General features: G+C 39.5%; 3 protein-coding genes across 3 annotated transcripts; 2 read left to right on the plus strand and 1 right to left on the minus strand.

The window, feature by feature from the left end:
* Window positions 1-196: 196 nt before the first annotated feature.
* Window positions 197-1,597, plus strand: trappc4 (trafficking protein particle complex subunit 4). The gene is made up of 5 exons (XM_086081358.1): window positions 197-391; window positions 699-873; window positions 948-1,051; window positions 1,128-1,254; window positions 1,368-1,597. The coding sequence occupies exons 1-5, from the start codon at window positions 217-219 to the stop codon at window positions 1,444-1,446; spliced, it is 660 nt and encodes a 219-aa protein (XP_085937484.1). The 5' UTR covers window positions 197-216; the 3' UTR covers window positions 1,447-1,597.
* On the minus strand, window positions 1,474-7,188 carry slc37a4a (solute carrier family 37 member 4a). Its single transcript, XM_086081357.1, has 8 exons — window positions 6,124-7,188; window positions 5,794-6,026; window positions 5,040-5,283; window positions 3,523-3,681; window positions 3,328-3,413; window positions 3,058-3,171; window positions 2,836-2,974; window positions 1,474-2,750 (listed from the first exon to the last, which is right to left on the minus strand). The coding sequence occupies exons 1-8, from the start codon at window positions 6,269-6,271 to the stop codon at window positions 2,584-2,586; spliced, it is 1,290 nt and encodes a 429-aa protein (XP_085937483.1). The 5' UTR covers window positions 6,272-7,188; the 3' UTR covers window positions 1,474-2,583.
* Window positions 7,189-7,480: 292 nt separating this feature from the next.
* cfap45 (cilia and flagella associated protein 45) lies at window positions 7,481-13,824 on the plus strand. The gene is made up of 12 exons (XM_086079870.1): window positions 7,481-7,598; window positions 8,328-8,429; window positions 8,518-8,618; window positions 8,814-8,937; window positions 9,003-9,173; window positions 10,602-10,780; window positions 10,886-11,015; window positions 11,080-11,226; window positions 11,529-11,642; window positions 13,079-13,272; window positions 13,342-13,566; window positions 13,649-13,824. Exons 1-12 carry the CDS (start codon window positions 7,551-7,553, stop codon window positions 13,707-13,709), a joined length of 1,596 nt encoding a protein of 531 aa, XP_085935996.1. The 5' UTR covers window positions 7,481-7,550; the 3' UTR covers window positions 13,710-13,824.
* The last annotated feature ends 1,173 nt before the right edge of the window (window positions 13,825-14,997 follow it).

The raw sequence follows: 14,997 nt of genomic DNA on the forward strand, positions 1-14,997 counted from the left end.
CGGTGATAGCGTTTTCTTTTGAAGTTCAATGAATCTGCATAATTAAACAATAATAATTATCTGTACAAAAAAGCACGTATCTAAGAATGACCAAACTAAACGGTGGTAAAATAAAATGTAAAATAATAACAACATTTTAAAGTCCAAAAGTCCCCCACCCTACCCATTGTTATCATCACGTGACCACTGCTGTCAAATGCCGAAGACGTCGCAAAGATGGTGATCTTCAGTGTGTATGTAGTCAACAAGGCTGGAGGTTTAATTTACCAGTATGACAGCTATGTGCCGAGAGCGGAGGCCGAAAAGACGTTTAGTTACCCTTTAGATCTGGTGCTCAAGCATCACGATGAGAAAGTGGTCGTGTCGTTTGGGCAGCGGGACGGAATCAAAGGTAATGTCTCAGATGTTAGCATTTACTAGCATTCATGTTAGCTCGGTCAGATTATTTGCGAATAGAAATATAGTCCAATCAATTTGTAAATGTCGCGTTAAATATTATTGTCTACGTTCCAGAGTTAGCTATATGCTACTGTTATACTTCACTGAACAATATCCTGGCGTAATAATACACTGGTCGTGCGTTATGTGTTACTAAAAATTGCAAAACTGAAGTTATTACACTCATAGACAAAAGCATTGTTGATTTGTCAAAATGGCTGTCAATTAAATGTAATTCCGTATTTTTGTTTTTCTCCTAGTGGGCCATGCAGTGCTCTCCATCAATGGGATCGATGTGATGGGAAAGAGTACAGCAGATGGGAAGGACATTCTGGAATACTTGAAAGATCCTTCTAATTATCCAGTTTCAATTCGATTCGGACGGGCCCGACTCAGCTCCAATGAGAAACTCATGCTGGCGTCTATGTTCCATTCGTAAGTCACACGCTCATAATGTCTTTCTCTACATTAATAATTGTCTCACTTTTGTGTGTCCTTGTTTCCTCCAGGTTGTTTGCTATTGGATCACAGCTGTCTCCAGAGGTTGGAAGTTCTGGGATTGAGATGTTGGAAACAGACGTGTTCAAACTCCACTGTTTCCAGACTCTTACAGGTGGTGCATTAAATTATTCTATCACATTAAAAAAATAAAAACACACACACAAAACTGAACTTTTATGTCCTCTCAGGAATAAAATTCATAGTTCTGGCAGACCCGCGGCAAGCCGGCATTGATGCTCTTCTCAGGAAAATATATGAAATCTATGCAGATTTTGCTCTAAAGAATCCATTCTACTCTCTGGAGATGCCTATCAGGTACACATGTTCACCTTTAACGTTTCGCTCCAATACAACCTGGAATATTGGATTCATTTGACCCATAGTCCTGTTTGGTCACATGTATTGATGATTCAATTTTGTATTTGCAGGTGTGAGCTATTTGATCAGAACTTAAAAAGTGCACTGGAGATTGCGGAGAAGGCTGGTAACTTTGGAGCAGGATCATAAAGCAGAAAATAATCAAACATTCAAACATGAGTTTCTTTGGTTGGTTTATAAATTGTGGTTGTTTGCCGAGTTCCGTTGAGGATACATTGATTAACTGCACTGTACATACATCTTGTTTTGTAAATACTATTAAACTCAAATAATATTTCAAGTGTCACACTTATTTGTAAGATAGCTCATAAAAACAGTGAAAATGGCTGGTATTATTCAAGTCTTTTTTTTGGGGGGGGTAAAAAATAATTAACTAATTTACTGCCATTGACGGCTATAGACGTCAAAAATTCATTTGAACTATTTCTATTAGTTTAACATTTTTTTCTACTTTTGTTAACAAGACTTAGGGAAAAAATATTATACATTTAGACCAGATATAACATTTGTGATTAATCATGAGTTAACTATTGAAGTCATGTGATTAATTAATTTAAACATTTAATTGCCTGACCACCTAATTTTTAATAATCTTTTCTCTTTTTTTTTTAATAATATTTTTTTTTCAAAAAAGAAAAGATTATTAAAAATTAGATCATCAGGCGATTAAAAGTTTTAATTGTAATTAATCGCATGACTTCAATAGTTAACTCCTGATTAATCACACATTTTATATATCAGTTTTAAATGTACAATAAAAACTTTTTTCTAGGTTTTCATACTCTTGTTAACAAAAGTGGAAAAAAATTTAAACTAATAGAAATAGTTCAAATTAATTTTTGACGTCCAAAGCCGTCTGTGGCAGTGAAAGAGTTAAGAGTAGGTTCTGTTGTCATAATAATTAGCTGCTTGAGGAGAAACTTCTCTGGTTGAACCTCCAAAGCTGAACATAAATGTAAGCAAAATGTTACTTACACATTGCCTGTTCAGTTAACGACAGTTTGAGGGGAAAACAAGTAATTGGAAATGAGAACAAGGAACTGATTGTTTGACTCGGGGCTTCCGCTGCATTTCATTCGTTCCCTTGATAAATCACTGATGCAGCGTTGACAGAGTTTAGCATCTTTTTGATAAAAGAATGTCTAAACTTCTTTGAGCTTCATTTTACATGCTGAAAATAATGAGTATAAAAACGTGTTTAAAAAAAACAACTGGATAATACAATAATCACATACAGTATATCTTCTTGTGAGAAATTAAAACTTCTTAGTCAGACTTCTTGGAAACTTGACCCATCTTGGTGCGGATGTTACGCAGCAGGAAGAAGCACACAGCCGTGATGCCGCAGGCAATCTCGGCAACCCAGAAGGCCGTTTCCCAGTTGTGGTGTTTGGCGATGGTGCTGAATGGAAGCCCAGAGAGGAAGCCACCAACTGAGGAGAAAATAATCGTAGTTTTTCACTTTTTAAGACAAAATACTCAAGTTCAAATTCCATATTGCAAAGCACGTCCACTTACTGTTCGCCATGAGGGCCACAATAGCGTGTGACGTCCCACAATAGCTGGACGGAGCGCTCTCATTGGCTATCACACCAAACAAGGCAATTGGCCCGTAGGAGGAGAAACCAAAAGCAGCGCCCAAAAAGAGAATCCACACCTTCAATTGCACACAGTAGACATTAACACCAATGATTTCGCTCGTGATCTCACGCAAAATCTTCACGTTGTGTCATCCATTACCTTCGGGCTGTCTGGGGTGACCGTGACTCTAAACAGATACATGGACACGAACATTCCTGCCATCATAAGGATCAGGATAAAGTGGCGAGGATTGCCATAGCTTTTCATACCTTGCTGTATAGAGAAGACAGATTCGGTCGAGAAGGTTAAAAATAGTGGCTGTGCCTTCACTCATATCCAAGACTAATAAAACCAGCAAAAACCTCTATATATGTGCAGAACAAAAAACGCAAACAATGGGACAGAGGTGTGTGTGGATTGCTAACTCACTTTGGCCACAGCTTTGTCAGACAAAAAACCTGCTGCCAGGCTGCCTAAAAGACCGCCCAACTCCAGGGCGCTCATGTATGAGCTACCTATGAAGAAGAAAGCAATGAACAGTGAAGATGCAGTACTTCTACCACCTTAACATCTGCTCTTCAATGCAACAGTGTCCCTATTTAACTCAGCGTCATTATTGCATACCCATCAGCGTCGACTGTCCCTTGTCCTGAATGAGAAACAGCTGTCCCCAGTCCGTGCAGGCTGTCTTCACCCCAAACACCACCAGATAGGACACGGAAAGGAGCCACAGGTAAGGTGAGAGTAGGAACTGGGACAGGGTGCTCTCATCACTGGAAGACCCTGAAAGTGTCATGTGGATGTAAGAGGTGGAAAATGATGCAAGGGAGAATATCATGGAACAGAATTTCTACCAAAATACGGGAGCTTCACACATGAGGGGCACGCAGGGTGCAAAGTCCACAGAAGGATCGACCTTTAGTCACGAGAGGCACATTGAGTGCAGCAACAGTCACGAATAAACGGAGGGCTCTGCTGTTGACTTTAATCAACATTTACTGGAAAGTTGCCCGTAATGTTCGAGGTTTTCCACCACCGTCAAGATTTCAGCTCAGTGTTCAAAAAGGGTTCATTTCACAAGAGTGTTGTTTTCTCGTGAACTTTTTTGTGATGTCATCATCAAAGAAGGATATCAGTGATGGCCAAGAGGAAAAGTTGTGACAACGGCCTTGCATTGCTACGACAAACGTTTCGTTTCAGGTATCATTCAGACAGATGTGAGGCCATCAGCGTTTAACGGTTTAAGCTAGCAGTGTTTTTGAAGGCTAGCCAATTGAAATTGGTGGAGCGTTGGGAATTTTTCTGTCCCACGCCAGTTTGAAAAGATTTACGGCCCTCACATTGCTCCAAAATGTAGTACATAGAGGTTGGAATCTTTGAATGTCTCACGATTCGATTCCGATATTTGGGTGTGCGATTCGATTCAGAATAGATTTTCGATTAATACCAATTTTTGATTGACAATGATTTTTGCTTCAATTTATAGATGTTCAAGGAATCGTAATGATCTACTCCAGTCTGACTCACAAATGCTAATTAGTGCACTACTCGCGGCACTTTTATCACTCAAAAGAATGGCTCCACGCTGAAAAAACTAACTTTTATTGGAATAACTTGATCGTAACTTTTTCCTTCTACTCTCTAATGTGGCTACAACTTAACACTGTATTAGACCGCGTGGAACCACACTGCCCCTCAGTGGCCAAACCGTGTACAACATTAACAGCGCTCCAAATAAAGGCACACACAGACAAAGGCAAGACAATATAAAATAATTTAAATAAAATCAATTTTGGGACATTTAAAATCGATTCTGAATCGTACTAAATGAGAATGGCGATTCTTATGAGAATCGATTTTTTGGCACACCCCTAGTGGTGCAATCGAATTCATGCTCAAAACAGGATCTGACCTTTGTACTACCACCAATGATGAAAACACGGAACTCCTAGAGCAGGCATTCACGCAAAGCCAGGGAAAGTCTATTCAAAGAGCTGCATTACAACTCAGCCGCAACAAAAGCTTGATTCTGGGGATGCTTCCGAAAGTGATAAAGCTTGATCTGTACCAAGTTCAGGTTGTTCGACCTCAGAATGCCCGGTTTGTGTGAAGCAAGTGTTTTTCCGAGTCACCATACTCACCTCCTTTACTCTTCTTGGCTGCTACTTCAATATTACGCAGCCCCACATCCTTGGGTTCGTTCTTGATGACCAACAGGCAGAAAAAGGACAGCACCACACAGATCAGTCCGGACACGCACAGGATAGTCCTCCAGCTGTAACTCTGGGCCAGCACTGTGGCGATAATAGGGCCCAAGCTGCCCGCCAGATTCATGCTGCATGACAGGATTGCCCACCATGTTCCGAACTGAGAGGGCTCGAACCACTATGAGGAAACATGAAACGATGGCTTTGTCATTCCTGTGATGGACACACTGGATGAAACCATTAGTGTAGGACCTGTTCACACAGGCTGTTAGAGATTTACCGGTAATTTGCATATTTTTAAACCAAAAAAAAAATCGCACAAACATCAAATCCATTTAATGCTTCAGATCTTAACGACCAAATCTAATGAGAAATGCACCCAAAAAAACCCCAGCTTTTAGAATAATGCCGTCAAAGATTTATTAATTGATTTGCCTTATTTTTTTTAACCTTAATTTAAATGCAGGTGTTGAGATTAACGTGATCAAAATACAAAGGAAAAAACATGGACGTTGCGGATGCAGTTAGCAGTGCTGTGTGGCACAAAAATGAGTTAATTACTGGGTCTCATTAATGTACCTTTATGCTGCAATTGGTGAGTACAAAAGATGGAAATATAAAAGGTCTGCAATCATATTCTACGATGCTGCAGTAATGTAACGGTGCAGTACTCGTGTGGCTGCGCTACCTTACGCAGCACCCTGCCACAGGGGGGCCAGCCGAGACCCTGGCCCAAGCCGTTGAGGAACCACAGGCCAGAGAAGACGGCCACAGTGGATGACCAGGAGAAGATCACGTTGATGCCTCCCACCGCAAACAAGCCAACGGAGAAGAGCCAGCGAGCGCTGATCTGGTCTGAAAGCACTCCACTGATGAACTTACTGATAGCGTAGGCCAAAGACTGACTACTGGTTATCATGCCTGAGCAAGCAGAACACACAAACAACACGAGGTTGTGAAACGTGAACGTAGCATGATGGTTCGAAATATATAAGCATAAATCAAATGTGAAGCATACCCAGATCATCCTTGTCCAGTTCAATTTCCTGCATCAGCGAAGGCATCACAAAAGAGAATGTCTTTCTGTTAAAGTAGTAAAGTGTGTAGCCAACAAACATGGCCAAAAATATAGTGCCACGATAGTATCCATAACTTGCTCTAGCCATGACTGCAGATGTAAAAACAAAACAAAAAAGATATATATTTGAAAAGAGAATTCAGAGAGGAGATCAGCAGACGGTGCCTGCCGGTGAACTTTGCTTCAGGATCCACAGTGTAGCAGCAGCCGATGCTTGCAACTAGGGACTGTTTGTATGTAATCTGCACAGGTTAATGGTCAACTTCCAAACACCACAAATGATTTTATCTGGCCTCTTGGTTAGTATTACAAGTAGAGTGTGTTGTCTGTTATGAGAATATAATCCTGAAAAATGATTGGCACTATTTTGCAAAAATATCCTCATTTAACAATGACCTTGTTATATGTTGTCGCTGTTTGCTCAACTGATGTAATGGAAGCCTTGGCCTAACGCAGTTAATCATTTACTACCACTTTATTTTGTTTTTGTTCTTTATGGTACCATAAATCAAAAAAAATTAAAATAAAACTGTTATATTGAATGGGTGTTTTTGCCGCTATGTTTCTAAATTGAATGATGACGTTTGAATGAACTATCGTTGCAGTAACGGTTCCGCATCACGTGAGGCGTGAGCCAATCTGCGCCGTCTATTTGTCGACATTCACCGAGGCGTGTTTGCAATTGGGTAACTTTACGCACGGAATACAGCCGAGTAAACATATTTTTTCGTAACGTAAAACAACACATGCATTTTAACATAACTTCTACATTGAACAACACGATGTTAGTAATTCATAGCGCCCGGTAACGTTTGCTGACTTGCACCAGGTTACAATATTATAACAGCGAGTCGATGCGGACGACGGACGCTTTTTTTTTTTAAACCAATGATATTATGTGCATGAATAACGCCATAAGATTATGCATTTATTTCTATCCTTCAGTTTACTCATCCATCCGTTTTCACTTTTGCTGCCTGGGCGCTGCTTCAGATTTTTCTTCCTCGTTTTTCAATATAAAGGGAGGTCCAACTAGCGCTCTAGTGCACTAGCGTCCCCTATGGAGTCTGGGTTGAAGCACGACACAAGACAAAAACTACTAAAAACTGTATATTACTTACCATTTGAAGTGCTTTTGGCTCCAAGTTTTTTCTCTGGGGAAAAAAATAATATACAAAAAATATATAAATAAAATCTTACAGGCACTTCCTTGCAGTATGTTCATGTGTTTCTATGGAAACAGGACAACATTACCGTAGAGGTCCCTAGAGATGCCTTAATCTCACGCGCCACAGGCTTTCTGGGCAACTTTTTAAAAATACAGTACATTTGACAGTATATTTATTCTTGCGTTAGTTCTATTTTTTATGACCAAAAAATATTTTCCTGTCTCAGCTCCGGACGAAGAAGAAATGGTTTGTACAGTTTTGTGTCCTGCCGTTTTTTGTTTTGTTTTTATTTTATTAGCATTTTATTTTTTGGGGAGGATTTGCTGTGCTATTTATTATGCCATATTTGTTATACAAATAATGTAGGAAAAGATAAGGCATGGTGGGGGGTGATTATAAAACACATTTAAATGTAATAAAAAAAACAAAAAGCATGCATATTATATTATTTTGCTGTACCTAATCATCTATTTAATGGTAGGTAAATGAAAAGTGCTTTATCATAAACATAAAAAAAGGATAAATAATATTGTTTTTAATTTACCGTTGTGCTATTTGATCATTACAACTAACAATAACAATAATATACATCTTAGATTTGTATGCTCATAAATTAAAAGCGGAAAATTGTTCTTATAAAAATAGAAAAAAACTGAGAGACAGGCAATCAACTTCACAAGATGTTAGTGTTCGACAGGGCTGGACTGGCCATCTGGCATACTATACAGGGCAGATGCTCAATGGGTCGGCATCTTTTGGGGCCGATGTGGTGCTATTTAATTATTATTTTCTTCCATTTTACCCCAAGTGACCAACTCACAATTTAGAGGGAGGAGCCCATTAATCCATTGACAATATAGACAGCAAACTAAACCGGTTGGCGGGCCCATGCATCTAAGTCAAAATTCCAGCGCCGCTTTTTTTAAAAAAAAATTTTTTTTTGAGTGACTTATTAGAGAGATGTCTACTTTGCAGAGTGAAACTTCTTCGACTTCAACTTTGAGAAGACAACATCGCTACCGCACACGAGCCCCTTCCTCCCAGGTGGATGAAACCCTGTTTGGAAATAACACACAGGTAAATGTGTGTGTGTGTGTGTGTGTGTGTGTGTGTGAGTGTCCTTTACCTTCTGCATCTGTTAAATGAGTGTGTCTTTGTTGTTTAGACATCATCACATTCAGCCTCGAAGGTAAAGGATGTGCCTGTGCAGAAGCAGACGGACAAGACTATTCAAATTGTCACCAAAGACCTTGTACGCAATCTCAGGTAGGCAATCTCATTGACTTGTTATCAGGCTATAATCTGGCTCCTCGCACATTCCTAGTCAGGTCACCCCGCGAAAAGTTTTGGAAGGATTGTGTGTATATGGGATGAATTAAATCTGTGAATTTCCATTGGGTTCAGTACTTGCTATCTTCCATGATTAATCAGAAAGTATAACTTGCAATTGTGTGCGGCTAGGGTTCCATGCAGTGATCCCTCTGGACAGTCCATCATTTTACCATCAGCTGACTTTGAGAAGATCACCTCGAGAGCCACGGTTCTCTCCAAGGAGGAGAAGAAGGCCTTGAAGGAGAACGAAATGGTAGCAAACATTCTTAAAATGTAAACTTAAACTTAAATGTTAACTAGCTGCGTATTTGATCCTAGCGGGCAGCCGAGGAGAGAAAGCGCCAGATGTTAGAGGCCGACATGTGCCGTCAGGAGAAGCAGGTTCTGAGTGAGGTGGAGGTGGAGGCCCACGAGCGAGCGCAACGTATGCTGGAGCGAGCCAGTACCCTGAGAATGGAGCAGGAGGAGGAGATTAGAGAACTCAACAGGGTAGGAAATGATTGCGTGCACTTAAGGCATCTCTTTGGTGGTTCTGAACGTAATTAAATATGTGTGAACGTAGGGCTGCTCGATTATGAAGAAAATATGAATCACAATTATTTTTGGTAATAATTGAAATCACGATTATTATTTTTGATATAAAACAGGAAAATGTTTAAGCGTAAAAGACCAATGAAATTCTTTGAAACACTGTAATTATTAAAGTTCCTTTTGAATGAAACCAAATGTATCAAATTTGTTATTTTAAAATGTAAAAAAAAAAGTGCAAATGTAAAAATTTTAACAACTCAAACAACAAAAACTTAGTATTAATAATATTTTTTGGATGATTATGCTGATTTTGTAATTGTGGAGTGTAATAATTGATCTATTTGAACGTATTTTCAAGTACGTTCAAACATATTCACAAACATGTTCAAACATACTCGCGAGTACGTTCAAATGTACTTGTACTACAAAAATAGTAAATTTTCTGCTTGTGCAAGCACAAGTCAGCATAATATTAAATCAGAAAAGTTACTTATGATTTTTTTTTAAAATTAATTTTCCAACAAATTGGTATAATGTGGGCCAAATGTTTAAAAAAAAAAGTTGTTTTTTTGCTGATGTGCAAGTAATATCCAATGGTATTATGGGGAAATATGCTGTTTGTAGCATTTAGCCTACAAGCATATTCAAACGTATTTGCAAGTATGTTCGAACATACATTTTTTCTACATACTCACAAGTATGTGAGTGATATTCAAATGAAAGTTAAATACAGTGCGTCCCAACATATTTGCCAGTCAAAACATTTTTTACTCTACATTGGCAGTTCCACTCTTGCTTTAAATGTTTCTTTACCCCAATACAGGTGTATTTAACTTTGAAATACATGCATTTCGATACAATTTCTATTCAACATCTGTGCAATGCGTTTTAATTTATTTATTTAATTAAGAAATCCTCATATTTAAAGCCACTGAATGTAGAATATTCCATTTCGAATCGCTACTGCCATCTGCTGACTAAAACTGAAACTGCACATTCCGTTCTTCACATACACATCACGCACATACGTCATATCCGCAGACAGGGCGCAGGAAATTCTAACCCGAATCCAGTCTGAAAACTATTGGCTAGAGGCTTGCAGGAGTACCCATTGTGAACAGTTAAGGTGTTAATCTACTAATTAGAAGGCATTTCAGTCATAAATGGTCAAATAAAAAGCTTATTGTAAAGTTATTTTTGGGAAAAAAGTTCCATATTGCAACTTTAAGTACAGTGTTAATATTCAAACTGAGCATAATTTTACAGTGAATTAAAATAAAAGAAATATACTTTTTAGAAGGTCGAGAGCAAAAATTTTTTTTGCTTCGGTAGTACTCAAAAAGTTTGAGGCCATTGTCATGTACTGCATGTCTGCGGGCTCCTCAGGCGATTCTTGGTGCTCAGTGCCAAGCCACACGTGACGCCCAAATCCAAGAGAAGAAGCAGATCCAGATGGAGATGCTGGAGGAAGAGAAGCGTCTAGATGCCATGATGGAAGCCGAGCGCCGCAGGCTTCTGGACAGGGTGGAGCAGATTGATGAACTTCGTAAGCAAGAGAGGATCAGGTGAATACTCATCCCAACCACCCTCCCCCCCCCCCCCCCCCAAAAAAAAACATCACCTTTCTCATCCAGATGGCATCAGGAGTGTGTGTTTTGTGCACTCTTCAGTGGGAAACAACAAATCTTCGAGCAGATCCAGCAGCGTCTGGAGGAGAAGTTGGTACAAGAGGAGCTGAAAGAGCAGGAGAAACATCAGACCAGAGAGAAGCAAGTCAGGATCAACATGGAGGAGCTCATGGTACCACAAAAATGAGATGGGCCATAAAATATACAGGTGACTTTTACTGCCTTTATTGTTCCAGGCCCTGGAGAAGAAGAGGGAGGAACAACAGCGTTTGCACCAGGAGGTCATGCGCATAAATTCTGAGACGCTGAGGGCGCAGGAGCTGAAGAGAGAAGAAGAAAAGCTGGCGGACATGAGAGAAATGGAATACATTCAAAACAAATTGGTGCGGGAAATTCTTTTGTACCTTGGTTTTATTGATCAGACGTTTAAGGGGTGCTAATTGGTCACGTTTTACCGCTCAAATAATTTACACGCAAACAAAATAGGAGTTTCAGTTATAATAGGCATCCTGTCAGTTACAGTAGCTAGTAACATGCTAGCTTTAAAACATTAGCATGCTAAAAGTGTTCACAGGTGTGAATGTGAGTTTAAAATGTTTGTCTATACTACGCTGTGTGTCCTCTGTAATTCGCTGGCGCTTTACAAAATGGATGGATGTGCCTTTAACCTCCATGTCTCGCGCAGCAACGAGAGGCTGAGTACGAAGCGGAACAGAAGAGGATAAAGAAGGAGAAGGAGTTGGACATTGCCAGGCTGAGAGCTCAGCAGGAGAGAGCGAGAGACCACAAGGCCGATCAGGTCAGGAATGACAACTTTTGGGGAATATCGCAAACATTTCAACATCGAATGGTTCATTCTCTAAATTAGTGATTTTCAGAGACAGCTAGTGAAAATTTGCGAGGGCCCCTGAAATATTATTTACTCTAAATCCATTTTAAAGTAGAAGTTAACCTTAAACATTTATTGACAATAATATGCTATATGTGACCTCACGAGTCGAAACATGACATTCTGATTATGTAATATTACATTTGTGGAATCCAGCTGTTTTTATCCATCGCAGGGCGGCCATTTTAGCCACTTGCCGTCGACTGAGAAGACGTCACAGTTGCTCAGGCAACGACCAATCACAGCTCACCTGTTTTCTGAAGCTGCGCTGTGATTGGTTGTTACTTGAGACCCGAGCAACATTGATGTCATCTTCAATTGATAGCAAGTGGCAAAATAGCCGCCCCCTTAGATGGATAAAACCAGCTGGATTTTGCTGATTAACTCATATTCCACTAACGTAATATTAACCAGAATACCACATTTAGACTAGTGGGGCTGCGTAGTACAACGGCGTATTAGGGCCTCGTATAAATATATATTTTTTAGAGGGCGGGGGCAATATTCAGAGAACAAAACTCGCAAATTTGCAACTTTATAAAGTAGACTTTATATAGTGGCAGATTTGCGCGAATTTAAAAAAAAAACGTACGAGAAATACACGTAGCATACTACTCGACTGTTTGTGCCAATACTTTTCGGTTGGGTTTCCAAATAAGGAGATAGTAATAGCTTTAGCATCGATGAACCATATCATGTTAAGCATTCGCTCTTTGAACCGTTGTGTACGGCCACTGGCCAGCGACAAAGACGCCTCGCTTTGCGAAGGTCCATACTCGGACGATCAAGGATTTAAGTTAATTTGTTGAAATTTATATTTACTTGTAAATTTATGTTTCCAGAATTATTATTTACACATTTATACATTTTTTTTTTTTTTTTGTACAAGTATCTAAATTGATGTGTCGAATCTGCTGCTCTCCGTCATTCACTTGCATTTACCTATGGTATGCTAGCATCTGATTGGATAGTGTTAGTCAGCTGACAGGGGATCAGGAAGCGTTGTCGCTCTCGCTGCGGTGAATGACGAGTAAAGTTTTCATTTAAGAACAAATCCGTCTCCATTATGCCTTTTAATTTTGTAAACAGTGTCTCATTAACCACTATCGAATCCTCACATGATTAGACTATAGCTACGCTACGTGTATTTCTCGTAAGTTTCGGGGGGGTTCTCGCAAATTTGCTACTTTATATATATATATATATAATATTTTTTTCGGAATATTGCCCCCGCCCTCTAAAAGAATAAAATATTTATACGTGGCCCTAATACGCCGTCGTAGCAAAATACAACAAAATTTTTTGGGTTGACTTCCCCTTTAACTGTCTGTGGATGCATTGGGCAGGATGAGCTGCGTGCTAAGAGGAACCAAGAGACTGCGGACAGAGAATGGAGGAGAAAGGAGAAGGAGTTGGCTGCCAAGAAGGCTCAGGAGGAGGCCTCGCTTCGAGCTGCTCGCCTAGAGCAGGTTCAGCGCAAAGAGCAGCTGCTGTCCATGGAGGCCGGCCGAGAGAAAGCCGACTTCGAGAGGGTCTTAAAGTGAGAGACGACACAACTTGGGTGATTTCTGTCCCCTCCCTCGCTAACGCCGCTTTGTCTCAAATTTAGGGTTCAACAGAAGGCGAGCATCAAACAGAAGGAAGAGGACGAAAAGCAACGTCAGGAAGCGCTCGGCCACGCCGAGGCCATCAGGCGGCAGGTGAAGGAGCTGGGGCAGGCCGTCGTCGCCAAGCGCAAAGAGACCTTGAAGGAGGCGGAGAAACTGAGCGAAGAGGCCCGACAGCGACGCAGACGCATCAGCGATATCAAACAGAAGAAGCTGAAAGAGCTCAAGTAAGTACAGGTGCCACTTGGAGACTTTTCTCAAGGTGTTTGTGGAGATAGAATGTTTTTTTTTTTTTTTGTCCATGTGCAGGGCAACAGGGCTCAGTGAGAAATACTGCAGTGAGGTGGAAAGGAAGGCCTGGTTGCTTTGATCATCAACAAGGAAAATAAATACCTTCAACGTGATCCACAAGTATCACTATTTTTGATCATATGGCGATTGTATCACACCTGAAATCTTCCAGTGGTTTTATGTTTGTAAATAAAAATTCTTCCACTTAACACTTGGTTTCCAATAATATCCGATGAGCGAATAAACAAACTTATTTTGAACAGGGTTTGTTTTGTCTTTTGATGGACTGACTATCATTTCATTTGCTTGTAATGAAACATTCTGATAGGCAGCGCTTTCGGGGTGTCAGAAGCAGAACATTTCTTTTGTTGGCCAATATGGTGGACCCAGGATGAAGAAAAAGCCCTAAAAATTAGCCAGGTATCCCAATTTCAAGTGAGTGATTGAGTATGATAACAACTATATAATCAAAGAAAGTCACAGTAGATAGACTACTTCACTTAAGAAAAACATTATTTTAAATTTGAACTCAAATGGTCCACACAATTTTATTTTCTAAGTCAGACAAAAAACTAGGGATGGGCAAATACAAATAGAAGGTATTGGTACTCACGACCTTTGGTGGCCATTTTACGATAAGGAACTAGAAATTAGAAATATAAGAATAGAAATTGCCAGCAATTTCATGCAATTTTAATATATGCTATATTAGGATTGGCTATATAGGTCTTTCTTTAAAAGTATCTGTAATTCAACAGTTGAATACTCGTAAAAAAAAAGAAAGAAGATTTTTTCGAACAAAACATTAAGTTGGACCATCTTGACAGTTTGACCAAAAAAGTAGTGTTCCCTCACTATTACGAGGTTCACCTTAAGCAGCATCGCTGTTTTGCTGATTTTTTTTTTTTTTTACAGTTGAGTACCTAATTTTTTATATCTATAATAGTGGTCTGAACCAGGGGTCACTAATGTGGTGCCCACAGGCACCAGGCATCCTCCCAAGGACCACATAAATAGCCTGTGGCACTGCTCTAAAAATAGCTCACCATTGAGATTTTCTAGGATTGTTGTAGAAGTGTTCATGTTCAATATAAACACTGACAGTGATTTATAGAAAGTGTGAAAAAAATCTATTAATTTAATACATTTTTAATAATATGTATTTATTTTAAGCTAACTTGTTATTTCAGAAGCGTGTATCAATAATCCATACCCAAGAAGTAGCTCTCAGTTTCAAAAAGGTTGGTGGTGACCCCTTATGAGATTATTAAAAAATAAATAAAAAATGAGAAAATGTCTTGTCTGAGAAAAGTGTATAAAGTGTGTGGTGAGGGTTTAAAAAGATAATTAATGTAAAAAAACAAAAC

Source organism: Leptonotus elevatus, chromosome 7 (genome assembly GCF_054856555.1).
Source record: "Leptonotus elevatus isolate MCC_2025b chromosome 7, RoL_Lele_1.0, whole genome shotgun sequence".
Taxonomy (NCBI): Eukaryota; Metazoa; Chordata; class Actinopteri; order Syngnathiformes; family Syngnathidae; genus Leptonotus; species Leptonotus elevatus.

Bases quoted from the DNA above. Each gene is read 5' to 3' on its own strand.
- trappc4 (XM_086081358.1), top strand. From the start codon at position 217: ATGGTGATCTTCAGTGTGTATGTAGTCAACAAGGCTGGAGGTTTAATT. The intron at 1,052-1,127 runs GTGGTGCATTAA...ATGTCCTCTCAG, and splicing joins CTGTTTCCAGACTCTTACAG to GAATAAAATTCATAGTTCTG. The intron at 1,255-1,367 runs GTACACATGTTC...TTGTATTTGCAG, and splicing joins TCTCTGGAGATGCCTATCAG to GTGTGAGCTATTTGATCAGA.
- cfap45 (XM_086079870.1), top strand. From the start codon at position 7,551: ATGACCAAAAAATATTTTCCTGTCTCAGCTCCGGACGAAGAAGAAATG. The intron at 11,016-11,079 runs GTACCACAAAAA...TTATTGTTCCAG, and splicing joins TCAACATGGAGGAGCTCATG to GCCCTGGAGAAGAAGAGGGA. The intron at 13,273-13,341 runs GTGAGAGACGAC...TCTCAAATTTAG, and splicing joins GACTTCGAGAGGGTCTTAAA to GGTTCAACAGAAGGCGAGCA.
- slc37a4a (XM_086081357.1), bottom strand. From the start codon at position 6,271: ATGGCTAGAGCAAGTTATGGATACTATCGTGGCACTATATTTTTGGCC. The intron at 2,975-3,057 runs GTAATGGATGAC...GTGCAATTGAAG, and splicing joins TCACCCCAGACAGCCCGAAG to GTGTGGATTCTCTTTTTGGG. The intron at 2,751-2,835 runs GTAAGTGGACGT...TTTTCTCCTCAG, and splicing joins TGTGGCCCTCATGGCGAACA to TTGGTGGCTTCCTCTCTGGG.